Below are 24,532 nucleotides of genomic sequence, written 5' to 3' on the forward strand. Positions count from 1 at the left end.
GAGTGTATTTATAACATTGTTCTTACAGGGTAAAAATCGTGGTAGTTTTATTACAGCCGGCTAAACTATTTTTTTAATGCTAAACTATGCTATCTCAATGGACAAACCCTTCAGGTACTCCATTATGAAAGATATAAATTATTTGAATCCATCGAAGTATTTGAGTTGGTATTTTATTATGTTTGCTCAAAATATACTGGAAAATCTGGTATTTCCATAAAGAAAAACTATAATAAACCCGGATATGTAAAAAATGAATTTCAGTGACCACTTTGTTTATTGTTTGTTTTTTACTGTTATTTGAAATGTGTGAACAATTTAAATAGAATATATAGATTTAGGTGCGGTATCATTTTTAGTGGAGTAAGTGTTGTTTGTGTTTGTTTTCCAGTTATATAATAATACACTCGCCTTCGGCTCGCTGGGGGCTACGCCCCCCAGGCCCCCAAAAGTAAACGCTTGCAAATTCGGGGATAAGCGGGAATTCGGTGACTGGTTAAGTCGGACATTAAGTAAATGACAAGGGATTTAAAAATTGACCTTTTTCATAGATTTTTTTTCCGGATTCGTAAAAACTATTTTGACTTTGAGGGCATTTTGCGGTTAAACCGTTAGAGATACGACAAAAAAAGTGACTGGACCTTTCTTGTTGGAAATTTAATTTTGTCTTTCGATTGTGCCCTCAGATCTGATCTACGACCTATGGTTTAGCCAGAAATGAGTCGGGAGAAAAGTCTGCACGGGTCAGCTATCTTGAATTGTTTAGTATAAACATAATAAAAACCGACCTCAAGGCAAGTATTTTAAGTCGAACAGGGGGTTTAATATCACCAGAGGGACTATCTTGTCAAGGCGAGAAATTCCCTGGGTGGGTGATTAATGTTAAGGAGGTTAAGACAAGAGGGGGGTTTAATTTCGTCAGGATATTGTCTGTCATATGAACAAATTCCAAGGGGGGGTTAACGTTACCGGGGGATAAGTCTCCAGGAGGGGTTATCTGGTCATACCAGGATCTTCCAGGGGGGGGGGGTTAAGAGAATTTGGTGACTGGTAAAATTCGGACATGAGGTCATGGCAGGAAATTCCCTGGGGGGGTTTAATGTTACCAGGGGGGTTAACACATCAGGGGGTTGAATGTACAGGAGGTTTTCAGGTCATACCAGGAAAATCCCCGGGGGGGGGGGTTAATATTACCGGGGGTTAATGACACACTTGGGCCTTTTTTAGAGGGTATTGTGTCTGTGAACATAATAAATATTCCTCTGTCCCTATCTACTATTGACGCTTAGCTAACGCTCAGCCAACTCCCGAAGTCACTGAACCTTTTCTGTAGATCACGTGATTTCCTAAATCCCGTTTAAAATTTGTTTTGAGTTACGACCAACGTTTAGCCGCTATCAAGCCCGGAATGTAAATTTTTAGGCGGGAGAAAATGTCCAATAATTTTCACTTAATCGCGTTTTGCGGTCAAACTAAGGGAAAATATAGTAAAAAGTCACTGGACCTTTTTTTGTAGGTCATCTTATTTCCTAAATAAAACGTTAGTCTTATTTTGACCTCCGACCAATGGTTTTCGCCGCTATCGACCCCAAAAACAAAAGTTTCGCGTAAAAGTTACAACAAAATTGTACATATCACGTTTTTTTATTCGGCCAAACCAATCGAGATTAGGGCAAAAGATTTACTGGACCATTTCTGTAGATCGCGCAATTTGCTAATTTGATCGGTCAATCAGATTTGAGCTATCGACCACGGACCAAAACGGATTCGGGCCGCTATCGGGCTTGAAACATTATTTTTATCGAAAAAAATCTCTGGGAATTTCAAATGTTCGAGCGTTTTGTCGCTTAACCGTGGAAGATAGAGCAAAAAGGTCATTAGACCTTTTTTGGTAGTTCACTTCATTCCTGACCATGAATTTTCGTCAGATCCGAGCTAGCTCCAACGGTGCGCCCGCTATCGGGCTTACAAAAATTGCCTGCAGGGGTGAAGAATGCGCGATTTTTTGGGGGAATTTTTTTGAGGGGTTGAAAATTGAAAAATTCTCACTTTTCGGGATTTTCCTGGTGGTTACACGTGGAAAGCTAGATAGCCGTAGCTAGTGTACCAAATTTCAAGTCTCTAAACTCATCTGGAAGTTAGGTTAGAATTAGTATACTGTGAGTGAGTCAGTCAGTCAGTTACACATGCGGTTTGTATATATATTAGACTCGCCTTCGGCTCGCTGGGGGCTACGCCCCCAGGCCCCCATTTGGGTGTTGGCTAAATTCGGGGATAAGCGGTAGTTCGGTGATTGGTTTAAATTGAGACGTGAAGTTTCCAAATTTTATGTATCCGTTCTCGAGAATCTTACGGGTCGTAATGCTTCGCTAACGCTCAGCCAAAAGATGATGTGTGGTGTATAATATTAATCAATTGATGTGGTAGAAGAGTTAAGTTATGTGTTCGTGAAATTTGGAGACAGAAGAATTTGGTTTTTAACCAAAGTCAGAGGACGTATGTATACCATAGTTTAATTTTACGGATTTACTCAAACTTTTGACTTTGGAGGGCGTTTTTGCGGCTTAACCGTTAGAGATACGTGAAAAAGTGACTGGACCTTTCTTGTCGGAAATTTAAATTTCCATCTTTCGATTCCGTCGTCAGATTTTAGCTGCGACCTTTGGTTTAGCCAGGAATGGGTTCGGGAGAAAAGTCTGCACTGGTCAGCTTATCTTGAATTGTTTTAGTATAAAAATAATAAAAACCGACCTTACGGCAGTATTTTAAGTCGAACAGGGGGTTTAATATCACCAGGAGACTATCTATGTCAAACCGTGAAATTCCCAGGGGGGAGCTTAATGTTAAAGGGGGTTAAGACACATCAGGAGGTTTAATTTAGTCAGGATATTGTCTGGTCATATGAACAAATTCCCCGGGGGGGGGGTTAATGTTACAAGGGGTTAATGACACACGTGGGCCTATTTTAGAGGGTGTTGTGTCTGTGAACGTAATAAAAAAACTCTGTCCCTATCTACTTTTGAAGCTTCACTAACGCTCAGCCAACTCCCGATGTGGAGGGGGGTTTTTAGTCACTCGTTAACGAATTAATACAAGGTCAATCTGGAACCAGCACGAATCGCACTAATTATATAGTTGCAAGATTTAAAACTCCTAAAATTGACGACATAGAATTTGCCTTTTATAGCATTTACCAGGCTTACGGAAAGATAAACGACAGAAAGCTACAGGACGCTTTTTGTTGATTTTATCAATAGCTAGTTATAAAAACGTTTTACACATTTAAGCTACGGCCAACGGGTTCGGCCACTATCGAGCCGAGAAGGTAAGTTTTTGAGTGATATTTTTCAACACAATCACGTTTTACGGCTAAACCATGGAAGATAGAGTAAAATGTCACTGGACCTTTTGTGTACATCGCATTTTTTTGTATTAAAATCAAAATTTTTATTCTGGCCTAGAACTAAGATTTTGTCTGAAATAGAGCCCAGAAAACAAAATCTCACATAAAACTTAAAAACATGAAAACTTTTAAAACGCGTGATGCGGCCAAACCATTGAGGATAGCGCAAAAAGTTACTGGACCTTTTTTGTAGAACACGCTATTTACTAAATCTCACTGAAAATTTGTTATTTGAGCTACGACCAACCGTTTAGCCGCCATCGAGCCCCAAAGGTAAATTTTTTAGGCGAAAATTTCATAATATTTTAATGTAATCGCGTTTTGCGGTCAAAACTAATGGAGATATAGTAAAAGGTCACTCAACCTTTTTTGTAGATCATATTATTTCCTAAAAATCTAACCTTTGTTTTATTTTGACCTCCCCGACCATTTGTTTCGCCGCTATCGACCCCAAAAAACAAAAGTTTCACGTAAAAGTTACAAAAAAAATTTGCACATAATCACGTTTTTTTCGGCCAAACCCAATGGAGATAGGGCAAAAAGTCACTGGACCATTTCTGTAGATCGCGCAATTTTCTAATTTGATGGGGTCAATCAGATTTGAGCTACACGACCTACCGTTCGGCCGCTATCGGGCTCGAAACATTCATTTAAGCGAAAAAATCTCTGGAATGTCAAATGTTCGAGCGTTTAGTCGCTTAAACCGTGGAAGATAGAGCAAAAAGTTCATTGCACCTTTTTTGTAGTTCACCTAATTCGGAACCATGAATTTTTCGTCAGATCCGAGCTAGCTCCAACGGTTTTTTCGCCCGCTATCGGGCTTTACAAAAAAGGCCTGCAGGGGTGAAAAATGCATGAATTTTCTCGAATTTTTTGAGGGGTTTTAAAAGTAAAAAAGTCCGGTTTTTCAGACTTTTCCTTTTGGTTACACGACAAAAGGTACCCGACGTGCCAAATTTTCAAGTTTCCAGCACTTCTAGAACTATGTTAGAATTTGTATACATCCATCAGTGAGTGAGTGAGTGAGTGAGTGGTTTCACATGCGGCTGTATATAATATAGGATAATATTAATGCAGTAAAATAAAGTATCAAATTAATTATTTATGTAAAAGAATATGTTTTGAATTAAAATAAAAGACAAACATTGTTTACATAAATTTAATTTATAACCATAAACATATAGAATAGAATAGAATAGAAAACTCTCTTTATTGCAGGAATATACAAACTCAATATCAAATGAAATCAAACAAATAACACATGATTAAAACAGTTCATAAATAAACACAATAATTACTTACAACTAACGATAATTACTACTAAAATATATACTGTACTATGCATAAAATATATGCATCCTGATAGATTGTAACATCTTAATGTTGTTAAGTTTAGTGAAAGGCACTATTCTTTTAATCAAACAGAGCCTTTGTCAGTTTATTCTAACTGAATTCATTATCAAAATTTGTAAGTTTTATTTTTATTATACAGATTGTTTTAATATTATGTAATAGTTAAACAATAGAAACAGTATTTAATCAGTCATTTAAGTGTTGAGATATTACCAAATATACAAGTTAGATTAACGTTTTTAATTCTAAGTAACACAGTGTGTAATATCATAAAATCTAGATTGACCTGCTACTAGTGCAAGGTGTGGTAGTGAACCTGCCTTATGGACATTTTACAGATGTTATTTGTGTAATTTTTGTGTAACAATAATATTACACAATTATTTTTTGGCTAATAATATGTACAAATCACTTATCACTTATAGCGAGGTGTTGAGTTAAGCAACAATGAGTTCCTGTATGTGGACTTGGTGATAACCACAAGCCTGGCCTTCATGATGGGGCGTGCTGGGCCAGCCCGGCGGCTCGTGTCTCACCGCCCACTCATGAGCTTGGTATCTGCCACAAACGTCATCCCACTACTGTTGCACATCACAGCCTCTGCAGTTATCCAGTACCTCTCACTATTCATTCTGGAGTCCCAAGTGTGGTATGTAGACTATGTTGATGATATGTTGGCTAATAATTATCTAGACTAATTAAGAAAACTATTGGAAGATTTTCTCCAATCAGAATCCCATATTATTCAAAATTAAACTGGCTTAAGTCCACGCTTGCAACACAGCATCAATGAATTCTAGAAAATCAAAGTATTATCGAAGCTCGACAAGAACAGTGTTTTATTAATTTATACCAGTACAATAGTTTATATTAATTTGTAAGTATTAGGAGTATGTAAGTACTCAAAAATTTAAGTATTCATTTTAGTAATTGTGGTACTCACAGCTCAATTAAAATAAAGTGCAACTCCTTAAGTTGGACTCCTTTATGTCAGACCTCAGGGTAACCCGAATCAGTTCAGGAAAATTTAAAATTAGCTTTTTGTTGTCCGTTCAGACTCCAGAGTGTGGGACGGATGTTGGTTTATCACTAGGTTGTTCATAGAATCGCTGGATGAAGCATTGTTCGTTTGGTTTTGTGCAGAAAAGGAACGGGGTTTACCAATGCCAAGCTCTTACTTTGAATAAGTATTTGCCAGAAGGTGATCCAAATTTTACTGCCAGTCAAGGCTGGCTCAATACGCCATGGTATTCACTAATTTACTGTAACTGGCAAAAGCTTGTCTGGCTATGTTGAAGTGGCTGATAAATTCAAGAAAGAGTTTGAAGATTTTGTAAAGAAATAGAATTTATCAGCAGATCAAATTTATAATGCTGACGAGACCGGTTTATTTTATTTGTTACAAGCAAAATGCTGGCTCTGAAAAATGTCAGTAAAAGGCATCAAAAAGTAAGGATCGCCTTATCATAATGGGTTGTAGCAATGCGTCAGGCAACTATAAATTTCCACTACTTTTAATAGAAAAATAAAAAATCCGCTGGGTACTAAAGAATGTAAATTGTGTGTTATTTAGCAGTAACGTATCGATCCCAAAAGAATGTGTGGATGGATAGATGCGAAAGGATGCGTGACCGCACAGCACGGAAACGCCATTCAAAGCTTACGTAATTAACAATATTCTTTCGAAAAAATTAAACGGTTTATACTTTATCATGATGTATATTTTAAGCCTTTTTCCACAATAAAACAGGTTCTATTGTTTGTACATGTTGTTCTTTATTTTTTCAAAATTCTCCATTTAACCCGGACTTTTGTTATGTTGGATCGGCCGTGGTCCCGGCTAGTCCAACTTAACGAGGTCACAGTGTAGTGCCAAATATTCAAAATTTTAGTTCATTATCAGCATCAAGAATTGTCAGCTTAAAGTATTTCATGCCTACTTATGATGTTACAGTTATGAAGCTGTGATAAACTTGATCCTAACTAACATCGTGACCTGATTGGGTAGCGGCAAAACACGGTCTGATATAAAAATGCTTATTAAGAGATGGCCCAACTTAAAATAACATGCTGTCCAACATGATGCTGTCCAAAACTACATGACATGATGCTGACTAAAACACAGTCTGATACAACACGAACTTAAGCCACAGCTCAGTATGATGTTATTTTATTTGTTACAACACGGTGAGAACTACAGACATTGTATGATATTGCACAAGTTAAAGGTACAGAAAGAAGATGTAGTGTTGTGAAAATTAAATTTCAAATATTTTGTAAGGTCCAGAAGAACAGGAAACCAACTGAAATGAATGTTTTGTGGGATATATTATCTAATTGTTGGCTTTTTCATATTTATTTTAGTAAGATTAATTCACTGATAATTGTTGTATCTTAATATGTTTCTTTACTTGCTCTTAAAATTGTCTGGAATTTATGGAAACTAATGTCTTATAGTTTTAGTTTGTTAATACACTAAGGATGATTTTTATAATACAAATCTTTTGGAACGTGAACATTTCAATTTAATTCTACAGTTCACTATTCAATTCAACTAAAAACAATTCTTGCATACCAATACTAAATGATGAGCATAAATGATGTGTCATAATTAAATTAAGGACAAAATTGTTCGTACTTCACTAATTAAAATGCGCATTAGGATAAAATATGTATAAAAATGTAACTGTATAAGTCTATATTATCTTAGTTAGAAGTTGTACATAATAACTGTCATAGATTTAGCAAACAATTAAAACAGCACATATATGATTTGTTACCAGGTTTGTCCCTGTAAACCCCTATATAGAAAAAGGAGGCACAGTGGAATCATGGGAAAACACAGTAATCTACACCATCAGTTGTTTCCAGTGTTTTATCCAAGCTTGTGTATTCTCCAAAGGCAAACCACATCGTCAACCATTCCACACCAATTGTTAGTGTAGCTGAGTATTTTAAAATTTAATTTGACTTTTCCTGTATTTTTACTTTTTAATTTTGTTAAGTATAGACTATCCAACATTGTTTTAACTCAAATGAAGAACTAATTGCTACATATAGTTCTACCTAGATCAACCCTTTGCATGGTGTGTTAAGTGGTATAAATGAAAAGCATTTATTAATTTTGGTCACCTGTGTATCAATTTAATACAAAAAATTAATAAAAACATTATTTCTGAGTCAAATTTTTTCATTTAAAGTAATTTTATACACTGGCACTGGGAGTTGTAATAAATTTGTTTGGCAGAGACAATAATAATGATAAATTTTATATGATCCAAAGTTTTAGAATTTTCGTGTACAGCTTAACAATGTTATAAATTTATGTGTAGAGATTTGTTTATTGTGTCACCTGAGGTAATATTTAATTGCTAAGAAGACCAAGTGGCTCCACACACTGACAGTTGAACAATTTGACTCAGCCTGCTACTTATCTGTATCCAGTTTACCATACATCGAATACTATAAAAATTATTTAATACATATTACAGAAATTAATTTGGCTTTAAGTATTTATAGTGTGTTCAAATATATATATATATATATATATATATATATATATATATATATATATATATATATATATATATATATACGATGGGGTACCCAAAAGTAACCAGAATTGTATTGCTGGCAGCGTGTAGTACACATTCCTGCCGCTAGGCGTGTGTCGCGCAACCCATTGCGAGCTCAGTGACCCAGTTCCGTTGTCCTAGTGCATTCTGTTCGTTCATAGTGACTGTTTTCGCTAACCCTGTTTTGTTCTTGTTTCGTTTTTTGTCATGGCAAGTTTAAGTGAACAACGTGCAGCTGTGAAATTTTGTTTTTTACTTGGTAAAAATGCTGCAGAAACTATTTTAATGTTGAATACAGCTTACAAAGATGATGCTATGGGGAAAACTCAGGTCTACGAGTGGTTCGCTCGATTTAAAAATGGCGACATGTCGATTGAAGACAAACCTCGTTCTGGACGTCCATCAACCTCTCGAACGGACGAAAATGTTTAGAAAATTCGTGAACTTGTGCTCACCGACTGTCGACAGACAATTGAGGAACTATCAGAGAGTAGTGGGTTAACTTGGAGCTCGGTTCAGCGAATTTTAACAGGAGATTTAGGACTGAAAAGGGTTGCTGCCAAATTTGTTCCTCGACTTCTGACTGACGATCAAAAGGCACATCGAGTTGAAACTTGCCGCCTTCTGAAAGAACATCTCGAAAATGATCCCAATTTTCTGGAAAAGGTAATTACTGGTGATGAGTCATGGTGCTATGGTTATGACCCAGAAACGAAGCAACAGTCAAGCCAATGGAAGTCGCCATCTTCACCTCGTCCAAAAAAATGTCGGCAAGTCAAATCAAACATCAAAACCATGTTGATTTGCTTTTTTGATGCTAAAGGCATTGTTCATTCTGAGTTTGTTCCTCCAGGTCAGACTGTCAACCAAACATTTTATTTGGAGATTTTAAGAAGATTGCGCAACAGTGTTCGCCAGAAAAGACCCGATTTGTGGCAGACTGGAGACTGGTTCTTCCACCACGACAACGCACCGGCACACACAGCCATCTCAGTTAGCCAGTTTTTAGCCAAAAACGGCATGGTTTCGCTGCCCCACGCACCTTACTCGCTGACCTCGCTCCATGCGACTTTTTTTTATTTCCACACATGAAAAGAGGCTTGAAAGGTCAACGATTTGACAGCGTTGAAGAGGTTAAGAAAAAAACGAAGCTCGAGCTTGCAGCCATTTCTAAAGATGACTACAAAAAATGTTTTGATCAATGGAAATACCGTTGGGACAAGTGTATTAGTTGTAATGGAGATTATTTTGAAGGAGATAAGGTCGTATTGTAAAAAATTTGATAATATATAATTTTTATAAAATAATTCCGGTTTTTTTTGGGTACCCCCTCATATATATATATATATATATATATATATATATATATATATATATATATATAAAACATCTCTCCCTCCCTCCCTCTCCCTCTCTATCTCCCTCTCACTCTCAATACATTTTATCCTATTTTATAAAGCTATTTATAAATTTGTAGCCTTGTTTGATCTTTCCTAAAGTCTTTTTTATTCTAACAATAATTATTGTTTGTTGTTTACATTTGATAAAATCATATCAAATGCTAATAAATTGATACCAAATACGGTAAATTGATTGCTCATGATTCATTTCGGGTTAAAACAATTACACTTTATTTATTAGTTACAATATTGTCAGTTAAAATTTTATTTACTGCTTATACTGTATATAATCCAGAAAGTAATAGTATTTTTAGATTAATTGAAATTTGTGCAATATCTCTGTTGGATATTTTTCACGGGTATTAATGTATTTGTATGTGTTGCAGTGATATTTGCTGGGCTGATATTGGTGCTGACAGGTTTTACCACGGTGCTGATGGTTTGTCCACCAACATTCTTGGCTGAAATCTTCGAGTTAAAACCATGGACTCCTAATGAAGCTTGGTTTAGAGTTTCTCTTATGGTTTTGCCTGTTATCAACACAATTCTTGCATTTCTTATTGAGGTTAGTTAATATTTCCCTAATTGTATCTACATATTCAAAATCACCTGAGAAGTTTGTTTAATTCAAAATCTGTCAAATCTCATTTTACACTACCAATGACAGACTTTACTAAAACCAGATCAAAATTAGCGGTACAGAGTTTTTACACTCCCCCCCCCCTCCGTACCCTACCCCCTTATTTACTCCCTCAGGTTCACCTGTGGCTCGCATCAGGCTTACCCAAGATCATGTGCATCTATTGTTTGCAGATTGAGTCAACTGGTCATACATAATAAGACAATTTCTGCCAACTAATCAATACTACTTCCTTATCTATCTGTGAACAACTCAAGCCAGAATAGTTATACACAGTTCACATTTGGTTTGTTATATATGTGCTTAAACTATTTCAGTAATTTTTAATTATATAAATATGAACTTTTATGTGCAAGTGGTACAAATTTAAAACATCAAATACCCTGTTGAATGAAGAACAATCGTTAAAAGAAGCAAGAATTCCAGTCAAGTACTATATTGCTTATAATTTTTTATGTTGTTTATCAGTCACAGTCAAATTCATGTAATCAATTATTCTATTATTACAAGAGAAACGCAAAATTTATTTCACAATTTATATTTTATTATAATACGAGGCTTAGTGAACTGTTAATATTTCTAATAGTTATTGAATTATTATACATATAAAATTATATAAATAAAAAATATAGTGTGAGTTATGACAAGGACAGATTTAAAGATTGGATAAATCTGGTTTAAATAGCTATTTTCTTAAAATTGTGTTATGTACTGCTTCTTTTTACAATATCACGACTAATAATTAAAGTCACAATACTCACAATAATTAATTAATTGTAATGTTAATATAAAATTATAATTCCATTAACAAAATAGATTTAGTAACAAATATATTTTATTGTGATAACGCTCTCTGTTTCACTGGAGTTAAAGATGGTGGACCAATGTTGTTATATTTTTAGCTGTCCCCGTTATTGTAGTTACTAGTTAGTTGTGTGGTCTAATTATAACTATGGTACTCTTGCTACAACATAGTTTCCAGTTAATTTTCTTCTTGTATGGGACGGCCTACTGCCATGCACTGAAGTCTCAAGTAGCCAATTGCGAATGTACAGTTAAGCTTACCAGTTTACAATTTCAGCAGTCCCGCAAAAGGCTGAAAACAATAGATCAGGTCCTCCTGGGGAATTCACCACCCTTGTTTCAGAACGCCTAAGATGACACAATGCTCCCTTACTATCACAGGGTAGTAAAAACAGGTGTTCAGCAGTTTCCTCTTCATCATTACATAGCCTAGAGAACAGATTCTCAAAAATACTGACTCCATGAGGATGTTTTCTCAGAAGTTCATGCTATTTAATAAGGGCTACAACCTGAGAAGACAGTAATCTGCTTTAGGAGAGATCATGTGCTATTCTATGGGAAGGTGACTGTAGAACCAGGCTACTCATCCTTAAATCCGCCTGCATCCTCCACCTTCTGTTGTGTTCAGTGTGAACCCATCTCGGAGCAGCCATAGGGAATTCACATCTAGGAAATTAGTAATTCCACACAATGGTTGAGGCCCTGTCATGTTAGCTATCAAGCCTAGGTTTGCAAAACATCAACCCTTTTGTTTCCCAAGACCCCGTAATGACCAGGAACCAAATAAAGAATGACATTGTTTGTTGTGTCATGGAAAGAAATGACATTATAATTCCAGACAAGTTTGGAATTAAAACACACAAGAGACCAAAGCTTTCAATGCTGCCAGGCTATCGATGAAAATACTGATTGTCTTGCTCTTATACTATACTTGAAGATTCTTAAGAGTACACTCCATAATGGCAGTGATATCTCTCTAAAAACTGTGTGTAAGGACTTGTAGGGTTAACCAGTTCTCTTCATGATCTCCCAACGGAATTCCACCATCTGTGCCATTTTCTGTCTTAGAGCCATCAGTAAACCATTCAAGCTTCACTGGTGGGTTTTCTTCCCTCAAACAAAGTCTTCTTAGAATGTATCACAACCCTGAAGGATCTGTCAAAGCAAAACTTTTGCTTTAAAAAAGAAAATTTAAATAAATAATAAAAACATCAACATGTTCATATAAAGTTTCGATTTCATATATGAAAAATGGTGTCATGCATGTGGCCTTCTCTACTGCACTGGTACGCAACAACTATGTCCGTGACATTCACTATGACTACAAGACAAGTTCCACTTCCATATCTCTGACAACCGGCGAGTGACTTGACGCCTTATGACTTACATCTTTGGGGTTATCTGAAGTCATTGGTGTATGCCAATAAACTCCCAAAACATTAGTGACTTGTAAGAGAACATTCAAAGAGTTGTCAGGCAAATGGAAACTTTTCATACAGTCATAGTGAAGCTAATGAATAGAATTGTTTTGTGCCAGTAGTAGAGAAGGCCACATGCATGACATCTATTTTCGTATGTGAAATCAGAAGGTTTCATGAACATGTTGATGGATTTATTTTTACTTTTGTATCAAAATAAATCTCTTAATTTGATAAATCAAAACCGGCACTCTTTAGAATTCCCTTTTATGATCAGAGATATCATCTCCTAAATCAGCATGCTAATTTTACAATACCCACTGCTTCAGCCTGAGGCAGATCAAAGCCCTGCCTGTTGACAGTATTAGTATCAAAATTTTATTTTTTGGTATTGGCCCATCCCTGGTAACATTAGAACTTTATCAATATATTTGAAGTAAAAGCTATTTTTAGTTTCTTGTGAAGTTTTATTTTCACCTTAGTTGTCTGAAGTAAATCACTTTAAATAAACCCTTATGTCAATTTTTATTTTATTCATTTCGGTTCTACTTTTTTGAACAAAGTGTCAAGTAATTGATAGAATCCGCCACTTAGAATAAAATGAATAGAGATTTTTTTGGTGATCACATTACAAGTCTATTTTATTTTCAGAATGGAGTAGCAGAATCAAGATTGTTAAAAGTTATTGTCCACAAGATAAACAAGAAGAAACAACCCAAAAATAAGTACAAACAAATTGAAAAAGAAGGCATCCTCGGTTATCCTTACATTTGCAATGAGGAGGTTTAAACTATTAAGTGTAGTAGTACGTGATGGTACTTTTCTTAGATATTCAAAGGCTGTGTTTCATGTATTTTAGAGTTTTCAGGTAATTGTAAAGTTAAGACTACTTTCTATACTCTAGTGTATCATTTAATCACTAGAAATTTAATTTCCTTTGTTTTAATTGTTATATGTAATTTTCTTTCAGTCTTTCATTTTAATTTTTTTAACTAATACCAGAAGTTTGTAATTTATTGACAATTTTGGTTTGGTACAACATTTATTGCTCGTATGAGGTTAGTATAGAATCAAAAAAATTAAAGTTCAAAGAACATTTTCATCTAAATTTTAGTTAAGTATATTTCTTGAAATAGGTTCAAGTTTTCTAGTTTCGGTGAATAATAACTTCCCGAGAAGTCATGTAATTTGAAAACAGGTATTTATTACATGCCTGGTATGCTTGTCTTATTGCTCAATCAGTTAATTAATTCAAAAATTCTATTTTGAAATATATTGTTATTCATGACATTCTACTTTGTCTCAAATAAAATAATTTAATAACTTTTAATATAATGATCATTACAGTGTTATGTAATTATTGTGCAATAATTCACCCAAAATCAATAACATGTGGCCTCAAGTAGTTTTTAGTATCTTTGTTATAGTGAGTACTTTACTGAAGAATTACTATATATATATATAAAATGAAACTTAGAGAACAATCAGATCAATAAATGCTGCTTACATTTAGATGTATCTTTGCGTAATTTATAACAGTAAAATATTTCTTTGTTGAATTTGATCTTTATTGTACTTATTTAAATAATATTTGTTATGTTTAGTAAGTTTTATCATAAAACTTTATTTTTGGCATGTTTAGCATTAAACAGGGTACCTTTTGTTCATTTTTTCCTTTGTTTAACTGAAAGGCCCTCCTAGAATTCCAGTGTTTCAGAGTAGCACACAATCTTAAGGCTGGTTATTCTGAAATTACCATGTGTTTCTCTTTATTAGAAAAATGTTAAACCTTAAATATTTTATTTCTCATTTTAGGTTGTAGAATGTTGCAGCAAGATATGGCTAATACACATTCAAAATTTTATGATTTTTGTAAAATGAATATAGTTTTTTGTAATTCAGTTTTAATTTCATAACTTTTTAATATTTTGTTAAATGAACATCAGTAATATAAGAAAACATCAAGTCTTGGCTCCAAATAAACCATATAATAAATTAAGACATCTTGCTAAATTCTGTGACCAAAAAATCAAGGAATACAATCTTTTAAGGTTTACTAATGGTACAAAAATAACTTTAGCCTCCAGTATAGCAGAGTTTAACCATCTCAACATTAGCAGTTGGTATATCATGATTGAAATGTCTGTTTCTCATCTATAGCACCTACTGGGTTAATCTTCATTCAAAAGCCAAGATTTGGGGCACGTTACAGTCCTTTGTATAAAATGTATTACTGACAATGGGTAATTTGAAAGAATTGGATTTTAGACATTTGCCATTTTTATATATTACAACACGCAAAACTCTACATTTCAAGAGCTGAAATCCATCCTCTTCTACGGGTTTCCAAAACTTTAGGCATAAGGTAAAGCTTGCTCAAAAATAAATCAAGATATGGCTATATACTCCTCATAGTCAATCTTGATGACAGTACAAGAAGAGGGTGGATTCCAGTTTTCAGAACGTAACACAATAAAAATAATAATAATAACATAACAACACAAAGAATTAATAACTAAACATCATAATAATAACATACTTATAATAAACAAAACAAATAATTTATAATTTTTGAAACATATAAAAATATTAAATGTTGAAATCCTGTTTCAGTAGAGGTATGAAATAACTAGATGAAAAGTTGTGAAAGTGGTGGTCTAATTCATTTGTTGACAACAAATATTGTTTGCAAGCCTGAGAAATTATACTAAACCCTTGGAAATCCATTTATGCAATATAGTATATGTATATAATATGCAATCCATTTATGCAATATAGTATATATATCTGAACACACATAATTGGATAATGGCACTGTCTTCAGAACAAATTGATACAAATGAATAAAAATGATAATGACAGTTGTACTATGCTTCCTTATGATGCCAAACTATTGTTAAGATTATATATAACATTGTAACAAAAACAGTACTTTTATTTTTATTGCTAAGCTTCCTATTTTGTACAAAGTATTATAGATGTGCACATTAGTACACAAAAAAGTCATAAAACTTGCGTATTAGTTAACAAAAAAAATTAGTTCTACATTTATTGCAAAGAATATTCGCCACATAACTACTACAACTGGCTGTGTATATTTGCAAGTCGATAAGTTAGAGATGCTTTGTCTAGGTACACTGTTAAAAAAAAGTTGTCCCACAGTTGAATCATTTGTCTCTTCCATTCAAGATAAAGATGAGACACATGCTTTTGACAAAGTGTAGGAATCTTGAACTGTAGTCATGAGATATGTTAATGTCTGTAACTATCGCTAATTTGCAGATTGTTATATACATATATACACAGTGTTTACAAAAGGGTGTCACAAATTTCTGTTGCCGATAGTACTCATTATTCGGAACAAACAATGTCCTATAAACATAGGTCGAGAAATGTGTCATTTAGCCAATAGCCCCCATTTAGATGTTTTAGAAAAAATAATTTTTTTCGGTTTTGCATCAGTTATAAAAAATTAAAAAATGTTAACTATTTTCCAATTTTTATAACAATTCCATTGGTACGGCAAGCACGACCATTTTGTTATTATTGGCAAATCATATTATTATACTTTTAAATTTTTTCTTATTTGTTACTACCTATGTGAAAAGTCTGGTATTTGTAGCTTTATTAGTTCTAGAGATATTAATTTTTTTATAGAAAATACAAAATGGCAGCTAGCGGCTAAACAACACATTTCTTGACCTACGCTGATAGGGAATTTTTTGTTAGGAATGATGAATACTATCAGCCACAGAAGTTTGTGACACTCTTTTGTGAACACCATTCTAATTTTTAATTTAGTACTATATGATAAAGTTGAAAGACTGTTTCTCAAATTTTATTAGCTTATTGTAAATTTTTCAACTGGAACTGATTGTTTTTAATATGTTAGAGGCCTGCCACAGTTACTTCTCTTAATGTTAGATATATATCTGAAGTGAAATGACATATGGTTTATCATTTATTTTGTTTATTTCATGTAATACTTTCTAACGTTGCCTGGTTAAATAATACTTTCTTTACTTTACTGTTATTTCTAATCTTATTCTTTAATTTTACATCATTTTGTGTTACAACATTACTGCTAGGCCTAACTCAGTAAGGAAACATTGTACAACTTTCATTAAAAATTTGTTTTATTTGTATAAAATTGTTGGGAAGAAGAACGATTATGGTTCAAATAGTAGCATCTCATACTGGGTGCTTCAGTGGATAGTTGGCTTAAAATTCAAAATTAATTACTCTTACCCCTATAGTACTGTAATTCAATCCATTAGCTAAGATTTGTTTTTATAGTTATTTGACAAATTAACTAACTCTACAGTTAATGTAACCAAAATACAATTTCATTGAATTTCTCGGACTGGTGAACTATAATGGTTATAATTTGTAACAAATGATTAGGACTGCTACCAGCTACCTATATTAATCTATCTTTTCCTAGATTGTACGTAAATAGTAAATTTTAAATGGCTCTTCCCATTCAATTTCCTACATTTTAAAAATATAATTATTACCCATAATCAATAACTTGCGTATAGTGAATATTTGTTTTTGATGTAACATAGACTTTAAACCCCATCCTGAAACCAGCTTGATGTTTTCAGAGCCAAACGTGATCTTGTGAGATTCATTTTAAAATTTTGTTTGAAACTGAATAAAAATCTACCAACAATATTTTAATATTGTTCTTCAAACTGTTATATTATTGTTGCTTGTTTTTCGTTCAACATAGAAAAACATCAATTAACTGAGATTTCTTACCTCTGTAAATGTTATAGAAATATATTTTTGATTATTGTCCAATATAAGTAAGCCTAATAATAACTACAGTAAGCCTTTTACAATTTTAAAACTATTTTCTAAACATACTTCAAGTCACTCCATTGATAAATTATACAAAATATACTATTGCTTTATAAATCATAAGTGTGTTTTGTATTTTGAATGAATAAAATCCTTATAAAAAGCTAATTCCCTTGTGGTAGAATTAGATGTTTTCCTCTATATTTGATTTAAATCAAATTTGAATATATCATATTCAGATTTTTAAAATGGTCTGGAAAATAGCAAAATCAAAATAGAATTTATAATAAAATGATTTTGTAGCATATTATATTTTATAATATCTGTAATAACATTAAAGTTTATATAATAAAACAGTAAGATCTTAAAGTATTATAAAATTAACCTAGTCTGTTTCTCTTGAGCTTGAGACAAATTTGACCATAGATAAGTAAGGTAAGTTTTGAGTATGATTTTCACTTTCTTGGTGAAGATTACATCCATCAACATTGATCAAATGTAAATAAGTCTTAATTTAAGTTTAAAATAATTTTAAATGTTATTTGTAGTGAAAAATTTAACAACTGTACTTTATTTTTCCATACAAACTCCTCTTTGGGGAAATGTAAGCATGATAATGATGGAGTGGTAGTTTATTTAAGTTGAAATAATTTCATCTTATTATATTAGGATCTTAGAAAACCAGCCGTCCATATTGCTACACTTTACGTACTGCTATCTGTTGCTCCACTCCATTCACTGTTATATCTTGTTACACTTCATACACCATTATCTGTTGTCACATTCCATAACCACTATCTGTTGCTACACTCCATACACATCTATCTATTGCTCCATTCCATCGCTGCACTCCATATACTGCTATATGTTGCTAAACTCAATATGCCATTCATTATCTGTTGCTACTCTCCATACACCATTTGCCATACCTAAAAGCAGATGTCCATTCAATTCAGTATTTTTGTTCAACTAGAAAATCCAATATATCTTGTACAGAAAAATAAATTTCATGACGTGTACAATGCAATAATGCAAATTTAATAATAATAATGTGATAATACGTAATAATATAGTAATATGAGAAAACTAACAGTCCATAAACAATTTTAACTATTTAACTTATTTAAACCATTGTATCTCATTTTGGCATTTTGTTATTGTGATGATCCAGTAAGTAATATATGGTAATTTGTGCAATTTACAGAAACATATAGATAACCTTGTATGCGAGATGTAGAGGTATTGAGTAGGGAATCACCAGTTGCTGGGTAATATCATCTGGTGGGTGACTAGTGGAAATTACTAAATTCACCAGCTATCCATGGCTTGTAAAAGAGTAAGGAAACATAGCCTATATCATCCTAAACTTTGTTTTGAAAAATTATTACCCTGTAAATCGAAAGTCTTGAATTGGAAAGAAATGGAAAGTAATAATGAATGTTAATCGTGGATATGTAGAAGGCTAATTAGCATCTTTTGAAAAATTACCCACTACCTATTACTAGTCAAGTTCAAACCAACCAATCAATCAATACAAATTCACTCATCTACAGTCATCTACATCTAGCTGTCATTTGGAGATTTTAATTGTATTTTGTTATTGGCAGATTTGCATTTAGGATTCTCTTCATTTATGTGAAAAATTAAAGAAAAATAAAGAACTAACTAAGTAGAACTAACTAACTAGAACTAACCGAAGACTAACTATAGATTTAACTTGAAGATAAATTACTTTAAAATTTTGTCCACTGTAAACTATGTAATTATTCAAGTACGAATTATTGTATCGCACTTACTTTTTTACTTAATAGTTTACTAATAAATTTATGTTTAAGGTAAATTTTTGAATGTGATTCAACTCTTTGAATACAGTGCTATATACAGACCTCCTCCAAATGTGTGCTCATCTTTCTAGATGAGACAGAATATATATTTATAGTTTTACAGCTATAGAAAATACAAAATTAAAAAAGTTAATAGTTTAAACAAATCCAATAAAATAAAATATTTGTGATTTGTACAATTTTTCAGTTAGAAAATGATTTATATTGGTTGTTTAAGTGTATGTGGTAAATCTAAAGTGTTTCTTGAAATAGGCTCTAAAACGTATTAAAATTTCAATCCTTTCACATGTATCCTTTCAAATAAGAAATACAAAAAAGAAATTGATACATTAAAAAAATGTGGTATTTGTATTTTATTTATTGACAAATTTCTTGTTATTAAATGTTATTAAAACATAAAACTCATAGTCATTTTTAATTGAGTTCTGATCTTTTTCTGAAACTCTACAACATTCCTGTATTTTTTCTACAGCATTTATGTACAACTATGTGTAGTGGAAGATATTCAGAGGGGTCAATATATAGTAGTGTAGTTATCAAAGGCTTATAAATGTTATCACATGCTTCATTCTTACTCACTTGTTCAAACTATATTAATTACTCATGCCCATCTTCACAAATATAACACAATAATAAGACATAATATAGAATAAAATATTTAAATATTGTTTGATTCCTTTATACTAATATCAGTCACTATTAATAAATATTTGATTAATTTTAAAGAACTACCATTGTACTTGATTTTGGAAGTACTCAAATCACTCTCTAAGAGAAATGCAAGGTGACATAATAAGTGTCCCGCTGTGGCCTATTAAGTGATAATATTTATTTTTCAGGTGTATAATATAGTTAGTTTTAATGTGGTATATTTAAAAGCAATTGTTAACCAGCAACATTTTTTGTTTGTGATAAAATTAACTTTATCACATAGATGATATTTTAGCCAGAAATTGCTATTTTTATAGTAAATTAATTACATTCAAACATACTTTTAATAAGTACTTAATACCTTTCTTATTGAATCAGAATTATTTGTATTTTTATAGTATTTATTGTAGTAAGTGTAAAACAGTGTCCATTTTAAGTATTATCACTGTTGTACTTGTAATGTTCTGTTTTTGTTACATGAAGAGATTCAGAAATAATTAAAAAGATATTAAAAATCTCAGTCTTTTCTTATTTTTGTTGATTAATTTTAAGAATGCGAAATATGTTTTTTCAATGAAATATTAATATAATATAATGAGATGCCAGAGCACAGGTCTTAAAGTATTATACACAACAGTCAAGTAAAGCCATTATGTGTGGGTATAAAATTAAATATTACTAAAACTTCATGCTTCCATCTTTTTTTTTATCAGATTTTGTAAGAAGCAGTGTCTAAATTTAAATAACGCTATATAAATTATAAAAATGTACGCATTAATGAATACATTGTTCAAAATATTTTGTTGAAACACAAAAAAGTTCACCAAACTACACAATTAGACAAATGTTCATTATGGTATTACAGTCAAACCTCGATATAACGAACCTCAAGGGACCGGACAGAAAATTCTTTATATTGAGTTTTTGTTATAATGAAGTTCATTATATTGAGGTTAGGTTAGGTACAATTTCGCTACATCGAGGTTTACAGACCATTGGCTCGGTCATGAAATCGTATGCTGTACTGTATTTACGGGTAAATAGTGTGTAAAACGAAATAAAAATGCATTTAATTTGGAACAATGAAACTTTATTTTTATTTTAATTAAGAATATAGTATGTAAACAGAAAAACTGTAATACAGTAGCTATGTACTTTGAAAACACATTAAAAGAAAATTTAAAATCAAACATGACCTGAACAAAACTTAAAAATCTTACGCTACAGATAGTAAAAAATACAGTACTTGTCCTGTACAGTATTACTAAACTAAAAATTATAGATTGTTAAAGTTTAAATGGCCTAATCTACATTTTGTGTTTCGATGGCATCATTATTGATGCTGTTTTCTCCCTGTTTGTTAGAGAAAAAGTCAGTAATAGTAGTCTGCTTACGTGATGTGACGTTGATAATATCCAATGAACAATCCAATTCAGTTATAGATTTTACCACAATTTCACTCAAACCACCCTTTTTAAGAAAAAAAAAAACACTTTAGAACACCAATGGCTTCACGAGCCTCTTTTAAATTAGGGTCGGGTATTACACAATCTGGTTCATTGTTATCGTCATCTTCTGCAGCCATATTTTCATCTGGAACAGAGGTCACAGAAGAAATGATGTCAGCGTCCGTCAACTCCCCTCACACAGCCACGTCGTCATCAAAAGTAACAAAGTCCTCGAACTCTGCATCCTTCTCTAGTTCTAATGCTTTTTTGACTGTTTCCCAACCCTCCGCAGTGTCGATTTCTTGTGTAGGAGGCTGGTCTGAATTGTCCTCCTGAGTTGTGTCAGGGAACCCTCTTGAAACTATTACAAATTGTAGTTTCTGTAACTTTACTCCACGCTTTTGTGATCATCCACACGCCTTCCAAGACATTTATATTTGTAGGTAAACGGTTTTCCATGTCTCTCAGGAACTGTTGTACGACCTCTTTTCTATAATTTACTTTAAAACTTCGGATAATGCCCTGGTCAAGTGGTTGCAGTTTGGAGGTTGTGTTTGGAGGAAGATACTAGACCTTAATGTTACTCAGCCTAGGAATGTCTCCATGAGCCGTGCAGTTATCAATGAAGATGAGAATTTTCTTCTTTTTCTTATTCATATCTTTGTTAACACTTTGAAGCCACACCCTGAAAGCGTCATAATTCATCCAAGCCTTTTTATTCGCCATGCAGTCTGTAGAAAGTTCATTCACGTTTTTAAAACAACATGGCTTTTTCAATTACTAAAGGCTTTAATTTATGAGTCCTTGTGCAGTTTGCTCCCAGCATGACTGTTAAACGATGTTTACTATTTTTCCACCATGGCATTTATCACCCTTAAATGACAATGTTTTGCAAGGTAAAAATTTGAAAAACAATCCAGTTTCATCTGCATTATAGATGTGTTCTGGTGCATATCCCTCGGTTAGCTCGGGAAGATTATCTTTCCACTGAGTACAAACACCTTCATCGACTATTGCACTTTCACCGCACACTTTTCGAAAAATAAGTTCATTTTCGTTTTTTAAAGTTTTGCAACCATCCACTGCTTGCTCGGAAGTTCTCGTGTCCCAGTTCAAAAGCAAACTGTTGGGCTTTTTCTTGAAGTATAGGTCCACTTATTGCAATATTTTTGTCTCGGCACTGCTTCAACCATTTAACCACACACTCCTCTACGTCCTTCAGCTCACACGATCTTATCTTTCTGATTTTGGAACACAGTACACTTCCGTCATCGAACTTCTCTTTCTTTTTTAAAATTGTAGCTAAAGTGCTGGGCGAAATGCCCAATTCTTTCACGATGTCCAATTTTTTTTTTGCCGGATTGTCTTCAACGCATTTGATAATTTTTCGTTTACACTCTACGCTTATAGCGCGCCGTTTCTTTTTGTTATTGGCGTCCATCGTCACGAAACTACTGTAACTTAATTCCGAAGCACCGCACAATCCAAACTTTCCACAACAACTGAATAAACTCGTCTAGCAGTTCAGACCGGAGTGGCTGTGACTAAGCTTTCATGTCAAGACAAGCTTTCATGTCGAGACACGATTGTTTGTTTGTTGTCCTTTGTTATCGTTGCGACGTTTGTTTACGTTCGTTATAACAAGGTGCAGTCGTGGAACATTCGTTATATAGAGGTGAATTTCGCTACAAGAGGTTCTAACAACGGAAAATTCACTATACCGTGTACATCCAGGATTACTAAAAAATTCGTTATAAGAAGGTTGTGAGCATGCTTTATTCGTTATGTAGAGGTGAAATTTGTATTGATTCTTATGGAGACCGAGGGGATTTAAAAAAATTCGTTATATCAAGGAATTTGTTATATTGAGGTTCGTTATATGGAGGTTTGACTGTATCAGGAAAGCAAAAATATTCTTAACTTTTGCTAGATAGTCAAGTTGAATTAGAATTTCCAGGGTAAGAGAACTTAGTATGACTATTTATTGTTTGGAGTTCAATCAGATAGTCACTACAGAAGAAACCAATACTTAAAAAAAACTTGGCTTACTTCAGCATGTCAACTCATTCAAATGTTTAAAAAAGGTGTCTAGAATTTTCTGGTTCCTAGTCTAATTGAGTTAAAATTATTGTTCCAGCGGTTACGAGTTTAAAAAACAAATGTCAGTATTTATAGAGAGCAGGTTAATAAAAATAGTGGCTACTTCTGTAACCAGAAAGCTGTAAAAGGAATGCAGATAGTATTGTGCAAATATTTTGATAGAGGAGGGATTAACATATAGTTCTGTAATCATAATACGAGTAGTAGTTCAGGAGGTGGTAATTGGCTGAATAATGACAGGTAATGCAAGCAACAAAAATTACAAAATTTAAGCACCATAATTGGCAACATGTTAAATATTAAAATAATTGTAGTATACTAACAATAGTTAATACAAATATAATGTAACATTGTGTAATTAAAAACATAAAAAATATTTGAGTAATACCAATAGCAAATTTGCAATACTAGAGATGAAAACACAAGCCATGCACACATATCACAATTCAATTATTAGAGTCATAAAGCAAGTACATAATAGTTAACCTGTCAGAATTATCACCAAGAGCTGCAAGATTGTAAGATTAGATGAAACTTTTATGTAGGCTATGGTATAAAATCAATTAATATTGATACTGCATTGGTTACATTTTAAGTAAATATAGTAAAATGTAAACGAATCCATCAGCATACAAAATACAAATTGATCTACGTTGATCAAATACGTTGTAACTAACATTACATTAAGAAATTTTCTAGAATAAACCCCAATCAAGTGTCATTTTGGAGCATGTAACAAAGTTTAAAATAGTTTCCTTCAGTTATTTGGGGTCAAAACTGTGGAGTTTAATTTGGGACTAAGATTTTATCTAAATTTGTTCGGCTGATACAGGTAGAGGCCCTAGTAGAGGTGGTCTGATACATCCGTTATATTAGACAGCGTTTACCATGAGTGTTACAGACTGTTAGTGAGCAGTATAGACCTGTACACTATACAGTACAGGTCTATAGACCTGTGGGACTCGCACTCTGATTGTGGTTGTGATAATTTTTTTCTTTCTAGTACTGTCAATGATCATTCTAACAAGGCTGATGATAGCAGAGGTTGTCTATCTCAGTTTCTAAAATCTGTGTCAGCTGTGAGTAATTA

At 33.0% G+C, this 24,532-nt stretch overlaps 3 protein-coding genes across 5 annotated transcripts in view; 1 reads left to right on the plus strand and 2 right to left on the minus strand.

The window, feature by feature from the left end:
* The window catches only part of LOC124369152 (polyamine-transporting ATPase 13A3), a 109,613-nt gene extending 89,199 nt beyond the window's left edge, over positions 1–20,414 (plus strand). For all 3 annotated transcript variants that reach the window (XM_046826933.1, XM_046826932.1, XM_046826934.1), the window contains 4 exons: positions 5,182–5,405; positions 7,540–7,691; positions 10,118–10,296; positions 13,245–20,414. In XM_046826933.1, the coding sequence (XP_046682889.1) occupies positions 5,182–5,405; positions 7,540–7,691; positions 10,118–10,296; positions 13,245–13,382 (693 nt within the window). In that variant the 3' untranslated portion in view covers positions 13,383–20,414. The remainder of the gene's footprint in view (positions 1–5,181; positions 5,406–7,539; positions 7,692–10,117; positions 10,297–13,244) is intronic.
* Positions 20,415–21,536: 1,122 nt separating this feature from the next.
* On the minus strand, positions 21,537–22,068 carry LOC124369473. Its single transcript, XM_046827483.1, has 2 exons — positions 21,927–22,068; positions 21,537–21,703 (listed from the first exon to the last, which is right to left on the minus strand). The coding sequence occupies exons 1-2, from the start codon at positions 22,066–22,068 to the stop codon at positions 21,537–21,539; spliced, it is 309 nt and encodes a 102-aa protein (XP_046683439.1).
* A 309-nt stretch (positions 22,069–22,377) lies between these two features.
* On the minus strand, positions 22,378–23,064 carry LOC124369153 (tigger transposable element-derived protein 6-like). The gene has a single exon (XM_046826937.1). It carries the CDS (start codon positions 22,781–22,783, stop codon positions 22,391–22,393), a length of 393 nt encoding a protein of 130 aa, XP_046682893.1. The 5' UTR covers positions 22,784–23,064; the 3' UTR covers positions 22,378–22,390.
* Between the last annotated feature and the right edge of the window lie 1,468 nt (positions 23,065–24,532).

The sequence above is a fragment of the Homalodisca vitripennis genome, chromosome X (genome assembly GCF_021130785.1).
Source record: "Homalodisca vitripennis isolate AUS2020 chromosome X, UT_GWSS_2.1, whole genome shotgun sequence".
Classification (NCBI taxonomy): domain Eukaryota; kingdom Metazoa; phylum Arthropoda; class Insecta; order Hemiptera; family Cicadellidae; genus Homalodisca; species Homalodisca vitripennis.

What these genes read in the sequence shown, in the direction of transcription:
- LOC124369473 (XM_046827483.1), bottom strand. Translation starts at nt 22,068, where the DNA reads ATGGCGAATAAAAAGGCTTGGATGAATTATGACGCTTTCAGGGTGTGG. An exon ending in TGGAGACATTCCTAGGCTGA is followed by an intron (nt 21,704 to 21,926) that starts GTAACATTAAGG and finishes AATTTGTAATAG; the next exon opens with TTTCAAGAGGGTTCCCTGAC.
- LOC124369153 (XM_046826937.1), bottom strand. Translation starts at nt 22,783, where the DNA reads ATGGACGCCAATAACAAAAAGAAACGGCGCGCTATAAGCGTAGAGTGT.